Here is a 25,412-nt window from a genome sequence, read left to right on the forward strand (position 1 = left end):
CGCTAGCGGATATTGAACACAGTAACATTGAATCAAAAAGTTGCGATTAACAGTTAATCCAGCTTAATTCCGTATGATAAGGCGCGGCATAATGTGCTTCACTTGTTTTCCTTTCGATTTCGAACGCCACACAATTTGGGAAGTCCACACACCCAGGGTGTGCTGTCGGCTTGGCTTGAATCGAATCGATGCGACTACGAACCGTCCAGTGACAGCGAAAGTGATTTGTCAACTTTAATCACTTTCGGCGCATTCAGCTGATAACGAAATCCTGCTTTTGACAGTGATATTTTCATTTGCTTTCATGTATTCTACAATGTCAGCTTTTTCAGTATCAATATCAGGGCCCAGTTCCTTGCCAATATCGCTCGGCCTTAACCTTTATTTACGCCAGCAGTCGACCGCACAAAGTGACAAGGCAAACTCTTGAGCCACAGCTGATTAGGTGCCCGGCTTATCGTCGCTGCGAGACCCGTAATTTGAAATTACTTGCTGAAACCGGTAGCTGGATGGACTTTGCACCGTCGCTGCTCGCTGGCAATTTGGATGGAATTTGCTTTCGTTCAACTCCCAGCGTTTCGCGACGAGCTTGGCTTGGATTTGCGCGACACGCAGCTCCCCATATTGCCGGGAGAAACCTTGACTTGATTTGAAAAGGCCGTGTTTATTACTTAAGAGGGGAACGAGATGCAATGCAATCAAGGTACGTGGGTTCTTGATTTGAATTGATATTATACAATGCTATTCATAGGGTGTTTTGGCGGAAACGCAAGAAGGAAGATCATTTGTATGCATTTTTGTGAAATCAGTGGCCAATAAAATTCTGTAGAGTAATTTATAGCTTATAAATCGATAGTTTTTGCAATGAAAAGATTTTTCAGGACAAATGATACTTACCATGATTTTTAGATCCAATATTGAAGGAAGTGGGGAGGAGCCTTTTTTTAGAAAAAATGTTTACAGCGGCCTAATAGATTCTCATACATAGGTATATAAATATATATTGCAATATTAATATTTCAAAAACAGTGTAGCTCAGGTGCCACCTCTGGAAAAAAAACTGGGAAATCCAGAAAAAAGTAGGGAATTTGATTTTACCGGGAGAATTTGTTTAAAGAAATTCTACTGACAAACCGGGAATTAGATAGAATTTAAAAGCCAGCCATTTTAAAATACTATTTCCGACTTTTTCTAATAAAATCTATAAAACCAATACACTTTTACCATTTCAAAGAATATGCATGTCAAGATAATGATTAATTTTGCTTTATATGACTGTCAAGTATCTCTGAGTCATGTTTCAGAAAGTTTGCTTAAGTAGTTTTTGAGATACAGCCGTATTAAAATGCTATTTCCAACTTTTTCACGCCGATTATATAAATTTTCTTAGAAAAAGTCGGAAATAAAACAATCTCGTAGTTCTCGAGATACAGCAATTTTAAAATAATATTTCCGATTTTTTCCAAGAAAATCTATAAAATCCGCGTGAAAAATTTGGAAATAGCATCTTAATACGGCTGTATCTCAAAACTAACTTAAGGGGTTACATACATGTAGAAAATCACAAAATTTTATATTACAGAAAATTCACTAAATTCACTAAAAAGATTATTTCCAATCACTCCTGAAAGTTTCATGCAGTTATTTCGTGACTGAACTGAGTAAGAGACTATTTAAGTTCACAATTTGCCATGCGCAAAGCGAACTGTCAAACTTTGTGAATGTTTTTCTCTAAACACCAAGTTGATTTACGGGTGCCACGATATCTGGAGATAGGATGGTCCAAATTGGCTGAAATTTGAGGTGCAGACTCCCAAGACATATCCATTGTGCATGACGAAGCCCGATTTTAAAATTTTGCTGTTTTAAAAAATACAAAAATCATAAACTGACGATTTTTTATATGAAAATCATAAAAATATTTTCATCTTTTTTTTAAATTAAGTTTTTGAAAATCGGCCTTCGTCATGCACACAGGACCGGTTTAACGAGTCTTCACAAAAATTTTGAGCCGATTTGGTCAACGCAGTGTTGAGATATCGTGGCACCCGTTTTTTGAAACTGCTAAATTAAAATAGCTATATCTCAGCAATGGTATTTCCAAATGTCTTTATATTTATTTTATTAATAGATGAAAATGTATATTTAAATGTCCTGCAACAAGATTTGGAAAAAGTTTAAATGTGTGCTCACACCAACCTCTGCCATTTTTTACGCTTTACATGTATGTAACCCCTTAAGCAAACCTTCTGAAACTTGGCCCAGATGGCCCAGAGATACTTGACAGTCATATAAAGCAAAATCCATCATTATCTCGAAATGCATATTATAGTGCTGAAATTGTGCTGATTTTATTGATATTCTTAGAAAAATCGGAAATAACATTTTAAAATGGCTGTATCTCGAAAACTACATCAGCAAATGTTTTCAATTTTTGCTCAGAGGTGCGTTATGGTGTAAGAAATCGATAGACACCAAAATCTCGGATTGCATTTTTTTTTTCATAATAACGGTATTTTTAACACCATGTGAGTGCTTAACCTGCCAAACATACGATGATTTTCCCTATATAATTTAAGTTTTAAATTGTCCCTAATATTTTGAGTTTAAAGACATTTAGAAACATTTGGTTGTTTAAAAAACTTTCAACATTACAAATAATATCAAAACGTGTTGATCATATTGATTTTAATGTCAATAAATAATACCATAGTACAATATTTTAAATTTACAGGATTTTTTTAAAGTTGGCAAAGATTGATAATGAGTTCTGCTGGCAAAAATGCAACTTTTTATGCAAAAATTCGCTTTTAGGTGGATAATACATTTTGATTTCATTGTTCATCTGATGAATTGAGCAGGAAACAATGCTTGACTTTATTTTTTCATTTTTTCGGGTAAATTACGATTAGTTAAAAAAAAATTAAAAGCTGCCATATATTGTTTTACCACAGAGTAAGACAGAGTTCCCACTGCCTCTTGATTTTTGGTTTCTACTTGGTGGTACATCGCAGGTAGGGGCAGGGGGGGCAGAATGGACCGCCTAAGGGAAATGCACCAAAAACCATAGAAAAACATAAAAATTTATGAATCCAGTGTAGTAGGCTTATGCTTTGGAATGTTCCCTTCAATGTTGTATACTTGGTTGATGAAATTTTTTTACTTAAAACTATTTTTGAGCCACTTAAAAAAAAAGTTTTTTCGACTAACTTTCCAGGGTGCGGGGCAGAATGGACCACCCTGCGGGGCAGAATGGGCCACCTTAGAAAACAAGCCATTTCTTCTAATACAACGTTGAAGGGTGATAAGAAATTACTTGAGGGACCTTTCCATTATAGTTTCCGTGAAATTTGATCACTTTTATAAAAATAATTACTTAAAAAACAAAGATTTTTGAAAATAGTGTAAATACGTCGAAAAAAGACACTATTTTTACAACTAAGCGTCGAAACAACTAAAAAATCAACTTTTGTTGCATTAAACGTGATTTGTGAAGCTACCAGGAGTGAAATAATCCATTTAGCTCAATTTTTTTAACTTTTGATTGTTTTTATAAGGCAGGAAAAGGGTGGTCCATTCTGCCCCCAAGTGGATTTTAATTTAACACTTCCACCACCAAGCCTCTAAATGAGTTTAAGGTTCCGTTGTTGTTTGTATACCTTGGTAGTAGCATGTAGTAACGTTATAAGCTTTGAGCAAACTTTTTCAAACAATCCAACTTTTCAGAAAGCTTATTTAAGAACCTCGAAATAAACAACATTTGCGTGGTTTTGTCGATAAATTTACATTTTTGCTAATAATTCGAAAAATAAAATGAATTCAAACGTCGTTTTCGGTATGGTGATGCTATTTGACGTTCTTTATAAGACCCTTGTCTTACAGTTGGTCTAAATCCATTCTAAAGCCCAAAACCAAGGGTGGCCCGTTCTGCCCCCATGGTCCATTCTGCCCCCCCTGCCCCTACATCGCACGCCTGCTACCAGCAAACCTTATGGAGCCAAAAAATGAAATAAAATTTCTTCGGACTGGTCACTCTGGGTTACTCTGTGGTTTTACCATCTCATGTTTAACTCAAATTAGGCCGTTGCAAATATTTTCCAGAGGTTATGTCGCTCCCTCCTTCAAAATTGTTTCAAAAAATCAAGAAGCAACAAATTTTTTTTTTCAGAAAAACTTAAAAGTTTTATTGAAAATAGGAGTCTAATCAACTGAATATAATCTGAATTACATCTTTCACTGTTTCATTCAAATGTTGAAATTTCAATTTATAGTTTTATTAGTATCTTTTTGAAGGACATACAGACGAAAACTCCGAATCTTAATGGATATTAGGGGGGTTTGGATTGAAAACCAATAAAAACCTGCTCAAAAGTGCTAGCGACAACTGTCTTGGGAAATGAAAATATATTTAAAAAATCTGTAATAAATGTATGCATTTTTATAATTTTTTTATGTTAAAAAAAATCCGGGAAAAATCGTTAGTCGGTAAACCCAGATTCGAAAAAATCTGTTTTTTGCATCTTGTGGTATAAACTACTATTTCGATTTCAATTTATAATAATTTTTATATAAGTCATGTTAAGCCATTGTAGACATATTCCAATGAAAGGCCCTTGAACTACATGAAACTTCATAGCCTATTGAACCATAAAAAAATTCTGGATATGATCCAACAGAAGTTGCCTACTAATGCTGCTCCCGTAGCATGCAGCTTCGTGCCTCAACCACTTTCCCAAGTGCACCCCAGTTAGCACTCTCTCTTCGTAAGCCCTCTTGAACTCACATATTCTCCGAGCACATCATCACTGCAACTGCACCTTTGAGATGGTGCTCCTGCTGCTGCTCATCGAATTGGAAAAGTTGCACATCGGTTAAAAGCTGTTGCATAATTGTTTCTTTCCTTTTGAAGTGGGTTCTCTGGCACACGAGAGTCGGTGCTGCTAATTCAAATGCCTGTCAGCTTTGAGTGAGTTTAACGAGGAAAGCGCCGATCATTAGGTGATTGGGCTACTGGGTCACTTGCTTCTGTGAAGCCCTAAAGAAAACTTTATTTTTATTGAATAAGGAGAGTAACTCCAACCATAATTTACAATCCACTCGGTAATATCTGCGGTGCGGTTTCTCTCGAAAAAGGCTTGAACCGCATTCGCAACGCGATTCGCTTGGCCCATTGACTCTTTCGCCGCATCAAGTCATGCACTGATGAGGCGGTTTTGCGCAGGAGTTTGTTGCAGAAATTTCTTCGCGTGCACACCAGCACGGTGGGTTTTCTAATAGCACGTGCTTTCAACCCCACCGATTGCCGGCTGGCAGGTGCATCCCATTGAGCTTTCACTTTTGGTCCCAAGCGCTGCTTACATTACAACGTCATATTAAATGGACCCGGTTTAGCCCGATAGGGCAGAGACTAGCCATCGTATTAGTAAGTTAAAAGTAAACTAGTCTAATGCAACTTTCGTTTTCGTTTTCTTCACACACAGGGAGGAGGTGAAAAACCACACCGTCAAATGGGGCCAAAAGTTCGAGTTTCCCTGCAAGATGACGTCGAACGCGTCCACCGGAGTGCTGGACCCGTGCACGGTCCGGATCTCGATCCGGAAGGAGATTAAGGGTGGTCGGAGTTATCAGGTAAAAATCTTTGTGAAAAAATAGAAATTTTGTCAGCTAAAACACTTGTTTCGCTTTGCAGAAACTGGGATTCATCGATCTGAACCTGGCGGAGTTTGCCGGCTCGGGGTTGACGTCCCGGAAGTGCCTGCTCGAGGGGTACGACACCCGGCACCGGCAGGACAACTCCATGCTGAACGTGTCGATACGGATGCACATGATCCAGGGTGATATTCTGTTCAAAGTGTGAGTATTTTTTGACTTTTATTTTCTATTTGAATTGAAATTGAAAATGAAATTCAGAATGGAATTGAAAATTATATTGAAAATGGAAAATGGAATTGAAAATGGAAAATGGAATTGAAAATGGAAAATGGAATTGGAAAAAGAATTGAAAATGGAATTTAAAATTTAATTGAAAATGGAATTGAAATGAAACTGAAAATGGAATTTAAAATTGAATTGAAAATGGAATTGAAATTGGAATTGAAAATGGAATTGAAAATGGAATTGAAAATGGAATTTAAAATGGAATTGAAAATGGAATTGAAAATGGAATTGAAAATGGAATTGAAAATGGAATTGAAAATGGAATTAAAAATGGAATTAAAAATGGAATTGAAAATGGAATTGAAAATGCAAATGAAAATTAAAATTGAAATGAAAATGGAATTGAAATTGGAATTGAAATTGGAATTGAAAATGGAACTGAAAATGGAATTGAAAATGGAATTGAAAATTGAATTAAAAAGGGAATTGAAAAGGGAATTGAAAATGGAATTGAAAATTGAATTGAAAATGGAACTGAAAATGGAATTGAAAATGGAATTGAAAATTGAATTAAAAAGGGAATTGAAAATGGAATTGAAAATGGAATTGAAAATGGAATTGAAAATGGAATTGAAAATGGAATTGAAAATGGAATTGAAAATGGAATTGAAAATGGAATTGAAAATGGAATTGAAAATGGAATTGAAAATGGAATTGAAAATGGAATTGAAAATGGAATTGAAAATGGAATTGAAAATGGAATTGAAAATGGAATTGAAAATGGAATTGAAAAAAGAATTGAAAATGGAATTGAAAATGGAATTGAAAATAGATTTGAAAATAGAATTGGAAATGGAATTGAAAATGGAATTGAAAATGAAATTGAAAATGAAATTGAAAATAGAATCGAAAATGGAATTGAAAATGTTATTGAAAATGTAATTGAAAATGGAATTAGAAATGAAATTGGAAATGAAATTGGAAATCGAATTAAAAATGAATTGAAATATTTTTAAAATGAAATGACTTATTTGATTTAAAGTTGAAATAAAAGTTTTGAAATCTTCGATTGCTTACCTTTCTAAAAACATGATTAAAACTTTCTTCTATTTCCAGTCCTTCGCCGAGCCCCAAGTCGAAAGCCATCCCGCCGCAGGAGAACCTCGGCGGGCTGGGAGGCCTTCCGGCGCCCACCGCCGCCGTAGTCGGTGGTGGTCCCCCCGCGGCGGTCGTGCCACCCACCGGAGTTGTGGTGGTGGCGACGGCGGCCACAGCAGCCACGGCACCATCCGCCGCCAACCGCATCTCCACCAAAGATGACTCCTCGATAGCGTCCGGCTCGTCCGGGTTTGACTCGCTACCGAAGAAGAAAGGACCTCCCCTGTTTGCCACCGCCGGTATGTGTTCAACCTTGTGGGAGTGTGACTGATATTCAACTGATTGTTTGTGCCTCTTTTTCGCAGATTATCAGCAATCGATGGACCTGGAGATGTCCTTCCCAGTGACCGATTCCGGTATCTCCGAATCTTCCGAACCGCCATCGTCCATGCTGGACTCGACGACGTCCCAGGCAACGCTTCCATCGTTGGCGCTGGCGGCCACCAACAGCAGCAACTCGCAGTGCAGCAGCAGTAGCGGGGCGAGCCAGGTTGGGGCGGCCAACTCCACGGCAACGGGGACGGTGCCCGGCGGCATCGAGCTGGGCCATTCGCGCAACTCCAGCAACACTAGTCAAGTATGTCGTAGATTGGCAAAAAGAATCTCAACAATGCGTCCAACTCATCTTGACGTAACTTTTTTTCTCCGCCCTCAGATGTCCAAAGGATCCGGTTACAGCAGTTTCTCCCACAGTCAGCACTCGCGGCAAAGCTCCGAGGGCGACTCCGGACATCAAAGGTAAGTCGGTCCACCCTCCAAACTTGCCACTTGCACAGCTCCAACACGACAGCAACAACAACGAACGCCACTTGTTGTGTGTCACTTTGGAATCCCCCAGTTTCTTTATCTCTTCTCCTCCTCTCTTCTTAGAACACTGTGCAAATTGATATTTCGTTCCAAGTTTGATTCTCTGTTCTTGTTATTGATTTTGTCTCCCCCTTTGTTATTGTAAAACACTGTTTTCAATTACTTTTTCACCGATTTTCTAAGTTAGTTTTGGTTGAATTTTGTTTGAACCAATTCTTGCTAGGCTAGTGTTTACAGTGCTTCGTCGAATTGTTCATAAAGTTTGCTCCACGCTAGCCCATCATACTAAACTTTCATCTAACAGTGCAATATTGCAGCGAGAGCCGCGACGCAGCTGTTTCCTTCGCTAGTCTGATATTAAATCTAGGCCAGATAGTAGTCGTGTGCCAGCTCCGTCAGAGTGCGTGCGTTTGGAGGTCGTTTTCATTGTGATTACTTTGGAAAGTGAAGCAGTGTTTTGGTGAACTCCCTTGTTTTTTTGTGTGGGTCATTCCATTTTTAAGTTTGATTTCAAATTAAATACGATGCAAATCGATTAAATCTTTGTACACACGTTCTCTCTTTCGTATGCATTTTTCTCTAACTTCTCAAATAATTTCTATTTTTGGCAGGAAAATTCTAATATTGTATATTTCTTACATCTATAACGGGGTCTGCTTTTCCGGTTACTCAACTGTTAGAAATCGAAAATCATGTCATTTTGTAACTTTGCATGGTTACTTTTTAGAGTGCAACAATGTTCTACAAAGTTGTAGAGCAAGGTTGTCTTGCACCCATCGAAAGTTATCACAATTTTAACGGAAAAGTTTATTGATAAAGTTATATTGTCTATTTTTGAATAGTTTTTCGAGATTTTCCCCTTAGAAACTCAAACGTTTGCATTCAAAATTATTTTTTTCGGAAAGTTCAGCAAATTTTGCATTAGAATTACTCTCTGAACATTTGTTTTGTGTTGGGTATTTTAAGAGTGTTAAATTTTCTCAATAATGCCGTTATTTATGGAAATAGTCCTTTTTAGAACAAAATAATAACCCCTAAATTAATGTTTCAACACTTCTTTTTTGTTTTCGGCAATAAATTTACAAAGAAATTCTTTATGACCAAAGAAAACATTTTTTAAATATAAGTTATGGGCTAACTCAAGTCTTCATATATTTTTTCCAGCTATCCTTACAAAAGTGGTTAATATGATATTGAATATTTAATTCGGAAATCTGTATCTTGGGAATGATTTTTCTAATCGATTGGGTGTCTTTGGTAAATTTTTGTTTTTATGATTAAATATCCAAAATCCGTATATTTTGATTGCAATTTTGTTCTATGTTTTGGAGTACTAAAACGCATCTTTTGAGCCACATTATGGACAAGTATGGACAAAAATTATGCGGCCGAGTGTTTACCGAGACTTTTTCAAAAATTATAGAGTTTCAAGCATATTTTTGAACTTCATTTTTGGAAGTAGAACTAAAACAGCAAACAAAAAGTAATTAACAGAAATTCTAATAATGAGCGGCGTTTTAAGACAAAGCCACTCAAAGTTTAATTGAAAATATAAATATAAGTTTTTCGATTTAAAAAAAATAGTTTCCATAAGTGGAGTGGATTTCTGAAAATATGTTAGGCCGTTGCAAATATTTTTCAAAGTTTATGTAACCCCCACTTCAAAATTGGTCCGAAAAATCAGGGGGCAAAAAAATATTTTTTCAAAAAAATATCAAAATTTCTATGGAAATAGAAGTCTAATCAACTGAGAACAATCTTAAATGCCTTTTTCTGCATTGGTAATCATATTTAACATGTTTGGACTCGTTTAAAAATATTTTGAACTTTTATGAAATAACAATTGTACATTGCACCGCAAAATCTTTTTTTGTCGTAAAAATAAAATTTTCGCCAATTTTGGGAAACAATGATTGCAAAACAACTGGACAGGTGTATGATGCATTTTAAAACTCTTTCTTTATTCAAATGTTGACACCGTGTCCTATAATTTCAATTTTTAACTTTTTTTTTATTTTTTTGCCCCCCCCCCCCCCCCCCTCTTTCGACTCAGATTTTCAATGTCAAATATTGAATCGTTCTTAAAAAAAATAATTTCCTTGAAAAGAACATGTTGAAGGTTTTGAAATAAAGACTATCTTTTTAAGAGGCTGATTTATTTTAAATTTCTTGGCATTACGAAAATATATTTTGAGATTACAAATTAACGATTTACATTTCCAAAGGGTCAAAAAAATTCACAACATAGAATGAAAATAAAAATGTAAACTTAAATTTGCAGTAAATGGAATTAACATCTAAATTTTGAAAAAAAAAATGTAAATTGATTAGCTCCCCATTACAGTTGTTTTTTAATCAGTAGTTTCCGAAAAATCCTATTAGTATTTAACAAATATTTTTTCGATACAGAAAATTGCTGTACTGTACATTATAGTTTCATTAAAATTTCAAATAATTGAAAACAGGTTGAATCATGCTAAAAATGTTTATCAACGCAAAAATAAAATTCTGGTTTTGAAGTCAAAAAAAAATAATAATCTCCAGAATTTTGAAGGGGGGAGAAGTGAAATAATCTTCAAAACATATTTTCAACGGCCTAACTTGGCGAAAAAAAGTTGGCACTTTTTGTCCACTAAAACATATCACAAAATTTAAAAAAAAGTTGAAGGGGATAAAGTCAGTGAAAATCGATTTGTAATATTTAAAGATAATTTTGAAAAATGGCTAATATTTTCTCTCACAAAATCCCTTCGCAAGTTACAGTTTTAGAATATTTGCATTGCGCTTTTCTATAGACAGTATACTGCCTATAGGGTGATCCAAATCCGGGCTTACTCGGAGCAACCCTCTGAAATCAAAGATTGGCCAACACTAGGTTAAATTTCAAATTTGAGCTCATTCTGACCACGAGAAATCCTCCATCTAAAGCCATGAAGTTTGTAGGGGAAAAATCGTCAAAATGTGTAGAGAAAAGCAACTGTTTAAGTTTTTTACCTGTTGAAGATGCAATAACTATCCAATTCTTACCAATTCTTGGAACTAAGATCTTCATTAGATTTGAAAATAACTATCCCGAAGACACCATATTTTTAAGATTTTTTGCTTGAAAGTTATGAGCTTTCGAAAATGACCATAAAAAGTTAAGCTGAAAAAACAATGAATTGTACAAAGTTTGTTGGAACTTATGAAACGTGTCTACAAAGTTTTATTTAGCTTAAAAAAGGCTTTTGTATGAATAAAAAGTCAAGTCGTCATGTCATTGGCGTTGTATGGAATGACCCAAATAAATAATTTAAAAATAGTAGTGATAAAGTCCCTCCCCCGCTCAAGATTCTTTACTTTTCAGTTTTCCTCATTTTATTTTCCACCCCCTCTTTTTCTCACATCGATAGACTGAATAACTTTCCACCTTCACCTTATTACTACCATCAATACCTAAGATCTTTTGTGTGTGTGAATCCATGTACTCTCTTAACCCCAACCAAACAAAACTCGCCCACACCTGGAGCTAATTAAATCACAGTCGGTTTACCAAACACAAAAACAGTTCGCCCTAATCTCTCAGTAACGAAACGCTCACAACCCACAAAACAACTCATTTTTGCGCAAAAACCTGTGTAAATATCGCGATGTACAGCGCGCGAGAGTGACTAACTCTGTTACTAACCACCTACGAGTAAGATATCCAACCAATCTGGCCTAAAATAGATAAGAACTAGCTGATAAAAAAAAACCCCTACCAAAGTCTAAAATCCAAACGAAATTTAACCTCTCCTCCTGAAATTTCGAGATGAAACTCGAAGCCCTGGATGTGCTTTTCGATGGTAGTTTCTGAGAGCGCATTCCATCATCATCAACCAACCCAAAGGAAAATCGGGGGGGTTGCATTGCATGCTGCTGCCGATACCGGCACAGGAACTTTGACGTCATCACCCGAAGAACAAGAGTGCCGAAAGTCTGCAGCTGCTGCAGCGCGTAGTTTCATTTCATGACGTACGATTTTAGTTGGTTGTTGCTGCCTGGCTTTTTTCCTATCTTTTTTTTCTCTCTCTTTTTTTTTTTGAATCTTTAGTTGGTCCTTTTTCTCCCTCCCCTGCTTGGTCCTGTCCGCGTCAATCCTTTTGACTGCTGCGCGCGAATCCTCCGAACAGCAATTTTCCCTTTCTGGAGCAGCATCCTGCGGGGGGAATAGAAGGGGAAATCCGAGGAACGGGCTGCGCGCAATTAAATAAGTTTTTGCTTGCGTTACTGGCAAGGACGTAATCTGATTACGTCAGCGGGAGAGAGTGCCCTTCGGGATGTACCGGGTTTTGGAGTCAAGGGTGTTAGTTTACTGTGAAAGTTGGGGTAACTTTTGAATTGGGGTCAATCGTTCAAAAGTTGAGTCTTTTTTGCAATTTTATAAGCATAATTAAAAGAATGCATATTTGAGCTGAGAAATCGCTTTTAGTTGGATACTCAACAATTTTTTTACTGAATGAATGTATATATGGAATAGAAAAACTGAACAGACCAATAAAGCTAAAAAAGAGAATTTTAACAACTTCAAAAATATTTGCAAACTCATCGAAATAATGTTTACATTAGGAACGAGCAGGATAGACTTTTTGTTTACACTTCCACATTGGCCCTATTACATTGTTTTGCTAGATTTTCTTTAAATTTTAAGGGCCATTTTGCGTAATTGATTCGTCCATACAAGTCCAATGGCAAACTAGTATCTTAAAGTTCAAAAATCGTATCTTGTAAACGGATTTTTATCATACCCAATTGCACAAAACACTCTGTTATAAATTGATTTTATTAAAGCAAGAGCAAAACATATTTGGCAGTGTTGCCATCGAAAATACGGTCGAAAAAAATGACCTTATGTTTACCTGTAGAATTATTTGCCAGATGAATCTAGGTAAAGTTTGATTTTTGGGGGAAATATTTTTTCTAAAAAATATAAAAATAACTATAAATTTGTCTAAAATAACCTTTGATTGCTTAGAATACACCAAAAAGCATCCAACTTTCAAATGCCGATATACAGGCTTAAGATCCGACTTTCAATGTCAACTAATGAAACTTGCGTTGAATTATCTGATGTTTTCTTATTTAAATTTTTAACCCAAGAATGGTGAACTATGTTACTTTTAAATGCTTTTTTTATTATTTAAAATTTGATTATAATTTTGTCAGAAAAATAAGAAAATTTCAAGTTTGTTCTACTTCTATTTTTTTTATTCTACTTTTACCTTTTTTTTTTTTTTTAATTTATGCTTTACGAATTTCGACATTTTTTCGAAAGTTTTTTGTTTTTATTTTTTAATATATTTAGATGGACCTTTATTTTAGCTTCAAACATTTTGCTGCTAATTTCAATGACTTTTTTATAATTCCAATGAATTTTGAAACAAACATTTTCAGAATATGATTTTTAACATTTTTTTCTGAAATTTTGTTAAAATTAACATCATAGAAACATAATATTGCTATGCTAAATAAAAATTGTTTTTCTGTGTTAATCAAGATAAGGGAGCGTTATTTTATTATGTAACGCAATAATTTGAAATTTTTCGAACCCCCCCTCCCCCTCGAAACAAAATTTCCATATACATTTTAAATTTTTTGTATGGATCGTAACACGGCCTTCTCCCCCCCCCCCCCAAACTGCGTTTCGTTTTAAAAGAACGCCCTCTTGAAAAAAAAATCTAAATTATTACGACATTGCTGGGAGAAATTCAATATTCCAGCTTCATTATTTCAAATTAATGATATTCATTGGACAATTATTGGAAATGTTTTTTTTTGCTTTGAATGTTAAAATTGAGAAAAGGAAATTGAACTGACAAACATTAATTATAATCATTAGACTTACATAAATTTCAGATTTTCAATGAAAGATTGTTATAAAAGAGCAACAATTAAATTTATATGAAATATATTTTAATCATCAATTGTACTTTTTGTTGGACCTAAAAATTCCGATTCGAAATCAAATCAATACCTTAATAACTTAATAAATTGTTACGTCAACGTTGGAATTGCAATTCCAAACATGTGGTTTAATTTTTCGAACCACTTGAATTCTTGCAAAATTTCAAAACCAGGCTTGCCTCAATTTAGTTTTAATGTGGGTTTAAATGTTTTGAGTTATCTTAGATTAAATATCATTGGAAAAATTACAATTAACTGATCTCAATTTTTATAGCATTTAATTTAATCTTATTTCGAATCAAATTTTGTTTTTTGAAGCATTTGCATTTGAAAAAAGTACATCTTACACTTATTAATAACATCTTTGAGTGATACTAAGAAGAAATAATAATATTTTTCGCACAAATCCTAAACTTGATATTAGTTTAAAATTGTTGCTTATTAAATATGAATACAATTTAACTGTCATGCTAAATATAGCATTGTCTCCAGATAAATAATGTTGATTCGAGTTTTTTTAATGCAAAATCGAGGATTTAAAAAAAACTGTCATTCATCATGTTTTTTAATGATGATGGCATCACAAATTCCGTTCTCAAGATACAGATTTTGGAAAATTTAGATACCGTTTTGGATGGACAGCTGTCAAATTTTTTTGGAAAATTTGTATGGACGAACCAATAACGCAAAATGGCTTATGTATTCATAAAGAAGGAACCCACCAAGCTCAGGGCAAGAAAAATACATAAATACATTAATAAATTTACAAAAAGCTGATTTGTAGGAGAATTAATCTAATTTGTGATTGCAACACAAAACCAAATTATGATTCAGTTCATCCAGGTCAATCTTACTTCAAAAATGGCAACATTGATTGGTCACAGAATGCATCAATTTCCCGATTACTTAAAAATAAATGCTTTCTTTTGTTACAAAACAAATTAAATAATTAAGCATGGAAATGATTTTTTTTTTTGGGAGGGTGGTCCAGCCGCACATCGTTGATGTTGAAACCTCTAAACTGGGCCCTCGTCCTGTCACGTCCGTCAGTAGTCTTGTCGTACATTACAACTATAATCAGATCTGCCAATGAATTAGTACACTTCGACCAAATAAACACTGACGCTGTATGGATCTGACTCTAGAATTAATGCACAGTTGTGTGTTATTCATAAGTCCAACTAATTCAATTATTCATTTAAGTCCAAAGATTCATTTGCTAACTACTTTGGATTGAAAATCTAAATTTTAATCTAAAATCCTCTAAACTTAATGTTCAAAACTAAACGTTCCTTTAACTGTTGCAGTACTACTTCTATCAAAAAACAATAAAAAATTGTGAACTGATATACAAATAGGATAGAAACCGCGATTTGAAAAAGAAATGACCATTTACGTCAAAAGATCCGTAGTTCCTCGATTCGCAACAATGGTCGATACAACCATAATCCGAAAACCGTTAGTTCAACAGATCAACGAATTTTGTCCGATATCATTACATTATTGATTGATCGAGACTCTATGGACAATTTGACATAAAAGAATGCCTAGTATGCTACATCAATCAAAGTTTATTGACAGCATTACTCTAACTTAACAATTGCAACTAAATTTATCATCAAATAGATTTGGAAAGCATACAGATTTATTTTAAATGCTAGTGCTAAGCAACAAATCAATTGTACTATCCTGAAGTCCCACCTAAATCCCACATTGTGATAGTGAAAAAGTCACAGAAGCAGCGGTGTCTTGTGCAATTGTGATATTTTCACTATCGGAGAACTACCTAGTTCACGAAGACAGCTTATCGGTCAACGCTTAAGCCCTGGGGCTGCGGCAAAGCGAGTTCTCGTAGCATGAAGTGGTGTCCATAGTGCTTATAAAAAAATAATGTATGCCCAAATTTTAACTAATGCACTAGGATCAAATCATGCCCCTTGACTTAACAAGGCCCAGGGATAATTAAGCATGGAAATGAATTCAATTAAAATTTAAAATTTCAGAATTTTTCTATAACAAAATTCGGCTTCCTGCGTGGAAGCCGTTTAAAATATAAACGTTAGAACAAAGGGTACCCGACAACAAAGCATATTGAAATTAATGTTTTCCAAATGTTCGTCAAAACACGTTTGTTCCATGCTTCAGATTGAATGATCCCGTCTCGACTTTTAATGTGAATCTGCTGGTTTCTGATAGCGCAATATAATATGAAAACCAAGTGGAAATTTTATTTGCCTGACGTGCTAATTCGCTCATCTCCTTAGAATAATTTGATTCACAAATATATATTAAGGTATCTGGTCTGATTTTCAACTTGAATGTTAAGTCCGATTCCTATTCTACCCCGAAATTTCACTCCGTTACCTTAGAGAACTTCTTAACTTCAACATCGTACAGCGTCGTCCCAATTCGGTGGCAGCTGGATCCATAAATTGTGCCATAAACATGAATTTCAAATTTCTCGCTCGACGCGCGACGCCGCTGCTGGTCACGAAATACCGCCTCGTGACAACCGTAAGTACGCGATATGGTGCGGCGGTCGGTGCTTTATTGCCAGCTGTTGGCTGCTGCGGGTCGTATGCCAGAACAAAAGTTTTATCGTGAACTTTCTACACTGGCAACAGTGGTGGTGAATTTTCGTTTTTGGAGGAGAGCATATGATAACAATCCCTGGTGCGCGCTGATATGATAATTTGCCGACATCCGATGATTTCGAGAATGAATTTATTTACGAAAGTTGCTTGGTTGACTTTGAATTCGAGGTGAAATGGACATTTGAAGTATTTTGACCCAATTAGAAGCCATTAAACTTTAAATTTTCCACTGTCAAATCCATGTGAGGAAACTCATTACGAGCTTGTCATCACGGGAAACCCGCAAAAAAAATCAGAGCGATTTTCTCGGAACCAAAAGCCATCAAAATGTTAATGGAAAAATAACAAAAGTCGACCCGGTTCAGTTCCCTTGCGGTGGACTGTCCGTCCAAAAAGGCCACTCAGAAGCTGGCTAATCGCCACATGAAACACATTTAATATACTAACGAAATTGTGTCTGCGTGTGTGTGTGTGTCTGTTTGTATGTCGCAAAGTTTGTCTCGTTTAATCGTAAAATACTATAAGCACTTCGCATATAGACAGAGTAATTATTGCCATTTGAGTTCATGATTCAATTATTCCAAAATGTTTGTTCTATAGTTTGCACGACTGGCTCGATGGCTGAACTGAAACTTTAAAATAAATATGATATCAAAAGATCTGTTTATTTCGCGACTGACGAAGACCACTCTACCTCAAATCATATCTACATATATATTATATACAGCTTCAAAAAGCTAATTTGATGTTTTGTGATAAATGTTATGAAGTTAAACGTATTTTCTAGTGATTTTTTCTGTCAGTTGATAATTCCGAAAAACTGGAGATTTAAAACTATTTTATCCTCTCCCTTGACTATAATATCTTGGTAGATGCAGTACTAAAATATCTGAATGATTGTATGAGGAGAGCAAGCAATCGTAAATATTTGCGATCACTTCAGTATAATACTGTCAGAAGAAGCTTCCGAACCGCCATTCATTGTTACCCTACGGAAAAGCTATAGTAATGGATCAATCGTTACTCAGATATATATTAGGGTGCCCAGAAAAAATGACCCCCTGCTCCACAAGTGGAAAATAGTTTTTTTGGGTTATTTTAAGCATCTGTGTAAATTTTGAGCGAAATTGGTTGAGATTAACCCATTGATACCTGAGCCTAAAGTAGATGAAAAAATGTTTTTCATACAAAACTGACTTTTTAAAATCGCTAATAACTTTTCAGGATCGAGTTTTACAGCTTTGGTATGTTCTACAAAGTTGTAGAGCAGTAAATTTCCGATGAGAATCTCACTTTTGCGAATTTTTGGATGTAAGTAGCGAACCGTGCAGACCAAGCCGTAAGAACATTGGGTTTTCCATACATTTCTTCGATTTTTCCCATACAAACTTCACCTTTGAGTATCAATGGGTAAATGTTAACCGATTTTACTCATACCCCAGAGTCCTAAAATAGCTCAAGGAACTATATTCAGCTTGTGGAGCGAGGTTTTGAGAAAAAAGTCCCATATTATGGGCACCCTAATATATTTATGTAGATATAGTCTATAGACTAGTCCGGACTATTTTATGAATCGTCGCATTGATTCCTCCGGTAGCAGTGTTTGTCTCCGTGGGTTCATGTTTACTTCTGTGTAATAATTTTTAAGGGTTAAATTCTGTTATCTATCATATTTGCCCAACTGCAAACTCGCTATCGCTGATAGCCAAGGGGAAGTCCCCTTTAATAACTTTATTCGCAGACAACCGAGTTGATTAACGATGAAATTCATTCCACAGTGTACCGAGTACCGCTACTGTCAGGAAGCCGCGTGAAGCGGTGTAGAATGCTCATAAAGAACAGATTAAATTTCTTCACGAGCGTCATAACTCCGTCTGGGTTTTCTTGTTTTAATTCCCTGCGATAGCGTTTTAGCACGATTGCCCCGCCACACCCGTTCCTCGGATTAACTCCCGCCAAATTATTCCGCTTATTTGCCGTGCTTTCCGCCCCCGCCTTTTTGGGTTTTGATTTTAGGTTTACAGTTTCACTTTTTTGCTACTTTTTGTTTTTCTTATAATTTTTCTTTCCCGCCTCCTCCCCCAAAAGGTTGCGTACGTCCTTGCAACAGACAGGTGTCAAGGGGCCAGAGCCCCAGAAGAACGGCAGCAACTCCTCCTCTGTAGTGAATGGTAATCGTTTTGTTAATGTTAATAAGAAATTCATCACCGCCAGTGTGGTCCCGGCCGTCCTCGGGAACAGCAACAGTAGCAGCAGCGGCAGCACCAGTGGCAACAACAGTGCCAACGGAACGCCCAACAAGGTCATGACCACGCAGCGGCTGCTGGCCAAGCTGCGAATTCCGCAGAGCCCGCAGTCGGACTCGGGCGACGAGATATTCGTGACGCCGGACGTTACAGTCATGTCGGACAGCAGCGAGGACCGGACCGATTCCGGGATGGACGAGTACGGGACGCCGTCGTCGGACGTGCCCATGTCGCGGATGATGAAGATGAAGAGTATGAACAACCTGTCCGTTAAGAAAAGCAACATGTTCTTCCCGGACGATCAAACCGATAGCGGCGTGGACGAAAGGATGGCCGCTGCGGCGGGGACGCCCTGTGGTGGCCAGATGAACCTTAGCCGGATGAAATCGTTGGGGAATCTGTCCGCGTACGAGCGAGAATTTGGAGCTACCCCGATCGACCTGCTCAAACTGAAGAAGGACTTTGAAGTGCGAAGGTTTAGCTTCGCCAAGATGAAATCGTTGACGGACCTGAACGATGACAGTGAAGACGTGCTGGTACAGCGGAGAAAGCAGGTCTCGAAAGAAAACGTCCAAGTGTCCACACCCATTGAAGAGCGCAAGAGTGCCTTCCAGCGAAACGGTATCGACATGGCGAACCGCTTCCAGCCGTTCCACATGCGAAACTCGTTCCACAGTGGCATCTACCGCAAAAAGGCCGGCATCGGGTACACGCGTTACATCGGCATCGAAGACGAGTCTCCGTCGCCGCTCACCAAGATGAACTCCATTCCATCGCTCAGTGCCACCGATCGCGTCGATCACAACCCATTCCTCACGCCCAACATTGGCCGGAAGCGGTTCTCCACCTCCAGCAACAGTCCAGACGAAAACGACCAATCCCCCGTCGAGCTGCGACTCTCCCGCAAACTTGCCGAAGACACCGTCGATTCAGCAAACCTGCTCCGAACACCCTTCGAGCGAAACTTCCGCAAAAGTTCCCCCGGCGAAGACTTCCGCCACTCGGCGGCACCGTTCCGCCAGTCGGACAGCAACTTTTACAACATCATTCGGAACTACCCGATCGGGAAATCGTCCTCCGCCAACCTGGAGTGGCTCAAGCACCGATCCTCGTACAATAACTTCCCGCTCAGCGTGAAGCCCCAATCACCGACGGCGGCAACGGCGGATCCGTCACCCGATTCGATCCTACCACCACCGCCCACGAACCTGGCCCCCAGGAAAGAGGCCAGCTTGTCGCCGTCTTCGAATCACTACGGCTCGCGCATCTATCCTAGGTAATTCCTTCAGACAGAACGAAAAAAAATCAAAACCAAACAAACGTACAAACCACCCACCAAAGAAAACTCAAACGGGTCATTCCGCCACGAATCTACCCAAATGTTGACTGGTCCACCCTTCGAACGATCGTGAAATGTTGCCCTGTTTTTTTTAGGTTTGGTCCTTGATTACGAAACTACGTTTTTAATATTTTTTTAAACGTTTTGAGGGTGAAAAGTTTCTCTGACCTATCCACCTATGAGGTCATATCAGTAGAAATTCCGTGCAAAAAAAATCATATGCCAGATAAGCCGAAAAATAAAAATATCATATTCTTTGGCCCTTTTGAAATGTTATGGTTGTAGAAAACTAATAAAAATCACTTTAAAAAATATTTCTCAATTTCAATTCTTTGCAATGCAATACAACTATTTTTTCCGATTTTCAAAGTCCAAAAATAAAAATAAAATGAAAAGAATAAAAAAATAATAATAAACTCAATTTTATCTCATATTTTTTAAATAATAATCTTTCAAGTGGTTTAAACTTGAAAACGATGGATTTTATAAAAAAAAAAGTACCGTAAACCGGGGTGACTTTGATAGGATTTCAATTTGTTTTTGGAATATTTTCCAACAGGTAAAGTTTTTCTCAAGATTATTATTTTTAAAACATGTACTGGGGTAGGCCACACAAAGTCCATGCACTATTTCGGAAAAAAAGTTTTTTCAATAATGTTTAGAAAAATAGTTACGTTGAAAATTCTTAGTTTAAATTCCGGGGTGACTTTGATAGCTATAGTTTTTCTTGTTGAAATCATATTTAAGATGTTCAAACTTTATTTGTACGCTAAATGTACCATCACTAAAGTAGCTGATATAGTTTTTAAGAAAAAAAATCAATGTTTATATTTAGTTAACTAAGTGTATAAGCTTTTTAGCAAAATACTTATAAATTTTAAGTAAAATTACTAAAAAGTCGGAATTTTGCCTGAAATTTGTTAAAACTAGTTTTGTTGATAAAATTATCGATTTATATTACATTTTATACTAAATTCAAAGCACGAATCACAAGTTTTCACATTTTACACGAAAATTGTTCAACTGAAATTGCCTATTAATTTGGAGATTTTTTTTAATTGTGTTTCAAAAACACATATTATTTATTATTTACAAACTTTTTAAACCTTCTCCTAGTGGAAAATTGTCCAAAGAATCCGAAAATGCATTTCGTTTTCCGATTCAAAATCATGTTCATTGAGAAAATTATGACACTTTGAGAAGTTTAAAATAATGACTTTCATCAACATTTTCTTAACTATAGTTAACTAACTTTTTAAACTTGTCAAAATTTTATGAAAAGTTCTTCTTGAGGTACTTTGAACACTTCTCTACCACGGTCAGTATGTTTCTAAACCATTACTTACGTATTTTTATTGTACTCTTCATTTTGCGGAAAAAACGCAAACCTATCAAAGTCACCCCGGCTATCAAAGTCACCCCGTTTTACGGTACTTTTTGGTGCAAAATCTATTTTCCTTTCAATCAAAAAAAAAAAATCAAGGATATATTCAATATTTTTGAAAAATATTAAGGCCGTTGCAAATTTTTTTCTTCGCCCTTCAAAATCAACTCTAAAAATCAGGAGGCAAAAAAATGTGTGTTTTTTTTTCTAAAACCTTCAATGTTTTAATAGAGACACAAATAATAACTGAAAACAGCTTGAAACGGATTTTCCTGAGTTGATAATCATATTTAGCATGTTTGGACTTGTTCAACAATATTTAGATTTTTTTTTTGTAAAATGCCGATGTTTAGTCCCGCAAAAAGCTCTTTATTTATTTATTTTTTTTTCTTTTATGCTTAAATATTTTTAAAACTATTAATAGCAAAACAAATGTGAAAAGTTAAAACCATTAAATTATTAATAATTTTTTTCCCTCGATTTCAGTCAGAGTCGAGGGACATAAATTTCAACTAATATTTGTAAAGGCCTAAATTTAAAAAAAAAATTACCTTCATGCAAACGAAAATTGAGAGAATTTCCTTGACAAACATTGTTTCGAAAAAAAAAATCAAAAAGATACTTATTTTTACCTAAAGAATAATTTATGGAAGGAAGAAACATTTCGTTTCTTCCTTCCATAAATGTATAATTTTGTTTTTTTTTTCGGAGTATATTTTCATAATTTAAAAAAATATTATTTTTTTCTACAAATGACTCAAAAGTTATGTATTTTTGTCCCCAAATATAAATACAAATATATTTTAAAGAAAAAAATATTGGGAATCTCACTTTTGAGCAAAATCTTTATAAAATCGAACAATTTCGCAAAATGTAAAATTGATTTTAACTGGCTGAAACTATAATCAAAGAAGGCATAGAAGGGTCTCCATACAATTTTGGCAGCTATCCATACAAAAATGGCATATAAGTATTCGAAAATCTGTATCTCGGGAAGACGATTGATTTGATGTCTTCAGCAAAATTGTAGGTTATGATGACCCGAGCAGACGGTAATAACGTGGGAATAACATTTTTTGATATTTGAAAATACTAGACCAATAACATTTTATGTTATTTATCACAGAATTTGTTATTCGTCGTTATGATTTTTCTGTTATTGGATTGTTATTGTAATAACAAACTAATAACATTTTTAGTTATTCTTCGAACAAATTTTTGTTATTATTTTTTGTTATTTTAACAACTAATCCGATCATCCCAATAACAGTTGGAGGTATTTTTTCATAACAAAAAATGTTATTCCAAAGTTGTTTTGGCTTTCAACCAATATCAGACCAATAACAAATTTTGTTATGATAACATAAACTGTTAATAAACCCTTATGCAAAAATGGATTTTTCAAGAAGATTCCATAACACTTTCTGTTATTTTAACAGCATTTGTTATTGAAATGGCATGAATTTTGTTATTACCGTCTGCCCGGGGAGGATAGTTTAGAGGAAATAGTTTCAATATAAAAAAGTTTATTTATTGATTTGTATTAGGAGTCCAAAATGGTCACAATTTTTCGAGAAAAAGTTAAAAGATGTTTTTAGAAAGTATAATTATTTTTTTCTGAATTGTGCTCCTCTGGAACATGCCAGCCAAGTGAAAAAAAAATAAATCTTTTCCGGTTTTCGTCATAAATTGATATTTTTTCAGAGTGTAACCATTATTCTTTACCTTTCCTGAGGTACAGTTATTCTGGTATTTACATACAGAACCCCACAATAAGTTTAAAAAAATTGAAAAATATAGAATTAAAAATTTCGCGGTATCAGGGGGAAAACAGGGATTTTTGGCAATGTCATTTGAAACTTTTCTTCAGGATTTAAGATAATTTTTAAGTGGCAGTTTTCCATGTATTGCTACTTGGCGAAGAATCGTTATCAAGGACCAAATTAACTCTTCGGACAGCATTTCTCAATCATTGTTAAGAAATCAGTACAACAAGTTGGCGATTCTGCATGGAATGACCCAAATTCATTCTGTTTTCCTTCATTTACTCTCTCCGTTTTTCCTTTGTCCCCCATTTTCCCCGAATTCCTCCCCCATGAACAAAATATTCCTCAACTCATCTCTCAAACCAGAAGCTTGAAGCTAGTCTTCTCCTCCAACTCTATCTCTCCGTAATTGCATTTTGGGTTCGTTTTCGTTTGAAGTGTCTGCGCTGCGCTGGTATAACAGAGTGAAGAATTGCTGCTGCTGATGCACCCTTATACAAACCACGAGAAAAACGTGCTTTAAATTCTAGAGAAGAGGCGCCGAAATTAAATTCGAAGAGCTTCATTCTGTGTGCTTTCGCCGCCCTCCTCAAGGGGAGCTTTTCGCGCCCACGCACACATCTTCGCACGTGTGCCCACGATTGGGGTTGAATTATTCATGTTTTGAGAGATATTAAATCTTTCAACATTCTGGATGTGTTCGTGCGAGGGTGTGTGCTTGGCGTGGGCGTTTTTGTGTGATTTTTCAAAGAAATTGTATCCTTTTTTTTGCTTTTGTGCCTCTCGCACTTTGATGCACTTTATGAATAAATGAAACGATTATTTCAACACCTTTTTCCACCCTCCATCCTCTCATATCGTGAGTGTTTTGTTCTGCAGTGTTTTTCGCTGTTTTTGCGGATTCTTGTTGTGCATTTTTACGTGTTTTTTTCTACGCATTTCATCTTTCAAATAGGTGTTTTCGATGCTTCCTTCATGTTCGAGTTCTGATATAAAAAGAAATAACATTATTTAAACAACAAACACTTTTCAGGAGATTTCAGGGTTTGTATTTGTTTAAATTATATGATTTAGTACACCATGTTAATCCTGACATTGATTTGTAAATTCTGGGGCAAAACTTCCATATGAAACTTAAATTTACCCTAAATCATAACATGAAAAAATTGATCATTCCAATCCAATTTTCGGATCACCTCCTTCTGTTTGGCCCCACCTCAAAGTTTAACATTTTACGCAAGTTGAGTGGAAACCCTCTATTCGTTACTTGAGAAATTCTCTCCGAAAGATGGGATTTGTTATTTACTTGCATTTTTTTTGATTTGGTTAAAACTTGATGATGATTTTCCCTTTAATCAACTCAGCAATTTTGCATTGTTATTTTCTGATCGGTTTGGTGTCTTCACAAAAATAGCGAATAATTGAAAAAAAAGGTACACTTTGAAAAAGAAAAAACTATCCGAGATAACTTTTTTATAACTTTTATGGTTTTTCAAAGTTTTGAAAGTCTGCTTTTTATGACCTATTTAAATGTGAAGATTGATTTTAAATTTTAAGTATTTTATTCAGTAGCTTAGAAATTTAACAAAGGGTTTTTAACATGAAAAATTGGACCATCCGTGGCCGAGATATCGTCAGCTGAATAATGAAGGATAATTGAAAAACACATTCATTTTTCTCAAATTTAACGGTGCACATCAACTGGAGTTTTTTGCACCAAGATTTCTTTACACACTTTAGTTACTTCAAAACTACGGAAACTTTTGATATAATTTTGTATTCACTGTCAACAAAATTATTTCAAAAAAGTTTGTCTATTTTTACAATGAGATTGGTGCAGGATCGTATCCGTAAGTTCAACATTTTTGGAATAAGAATACAATAACTTCCTTGTTTGCTGTGCACCCTTAATGCTTGTGAGTCTAAACAGTCAAACTCGATTATCCGAAGTCCTCGAAAAAATTTCACTGCGGATCATCGACACACGATTTTTGTTATACCTTTTTTGAGTTGATGAGCCTAAATATGACCCCCAAAATTCTCTAAAGGGAATTGGATACATTCAATCCAAGATGGCGGCCAAAATGGCGGTGATAAAAAAATGACAAATTCATTTGTACCTCAGTAAGTAATTGTCCGATTAGCGATTTTACAGAATTCCCTATTCCCTATAAGGAAAATATATTTTGGAAACTCTTTTTTATAATCAAATAAATACGTATTTTTACCTGAAATTTAATCTTTAACGGTGCACATCAACCAGAGCTTTTGCACCCAGATTATAGATACAGACATTTTAGTATCTTCAAAACTACGTGA

At 35.7% G+C, this 25,412-nt stretch overlaps 1 protein-coding gene across 8 annotated transcripts in view; it reads left to right on the plus strand.

Moving 5' to 3' along the window:
- Positions 1–25,412, plus strand: part of LOC120423673 (uncharacterized) — an 88,605-nt gene that overhangs the window by 40,698 nt on the left and 22,495 nt on the right. For 7 of the 8 annotated variants that reach the window (XM_039587558.1, XM_039587559.1, XM_039587563.1 and 4 more), the window contains exons 2-7: positions 5,481–5,628; positions 5,690–5,853; positions 6,994–7,274; positions 7,341–7,612; positions 7,691–7,773; positions 18,447–19,880. In XM_039587558.1, the coding sequence (XP_039443492.1) occupies positions 5,481–5,628; positions 5,690–5,853; positions 6,994–7,274; positions 7,341–7,612; positions 7,691–7,773; positions 18,447–19,880 (2,382 nt within the window). The remainder of the gene's footprint in view (positions 1–5,480; positions 5,629–5,689; positions 5,854–6,993; positions 7,275–7,340; positions 7,613–7,690; positions 7,774–18,446; positions 19,881–25,412) is intronic. The other variant, XM_039587562.1, reaches the window with a different exon arrangement.

The sequence above is a fragment of the Culex pipiens genome, chromosome 2, assembly GCF_016801865.2.
Source record: "Culex pipiens pallens isolate TS chromosome 2, TS_CPP_V2, whole genome shotgun sequence".
NCBI classification, from domain to species: domain Eukaryota; kingdom Metazoa; phylum Arthropoda; class Insecta; order Diptera; family Culicidae; genus Culex; species Culex pipiens.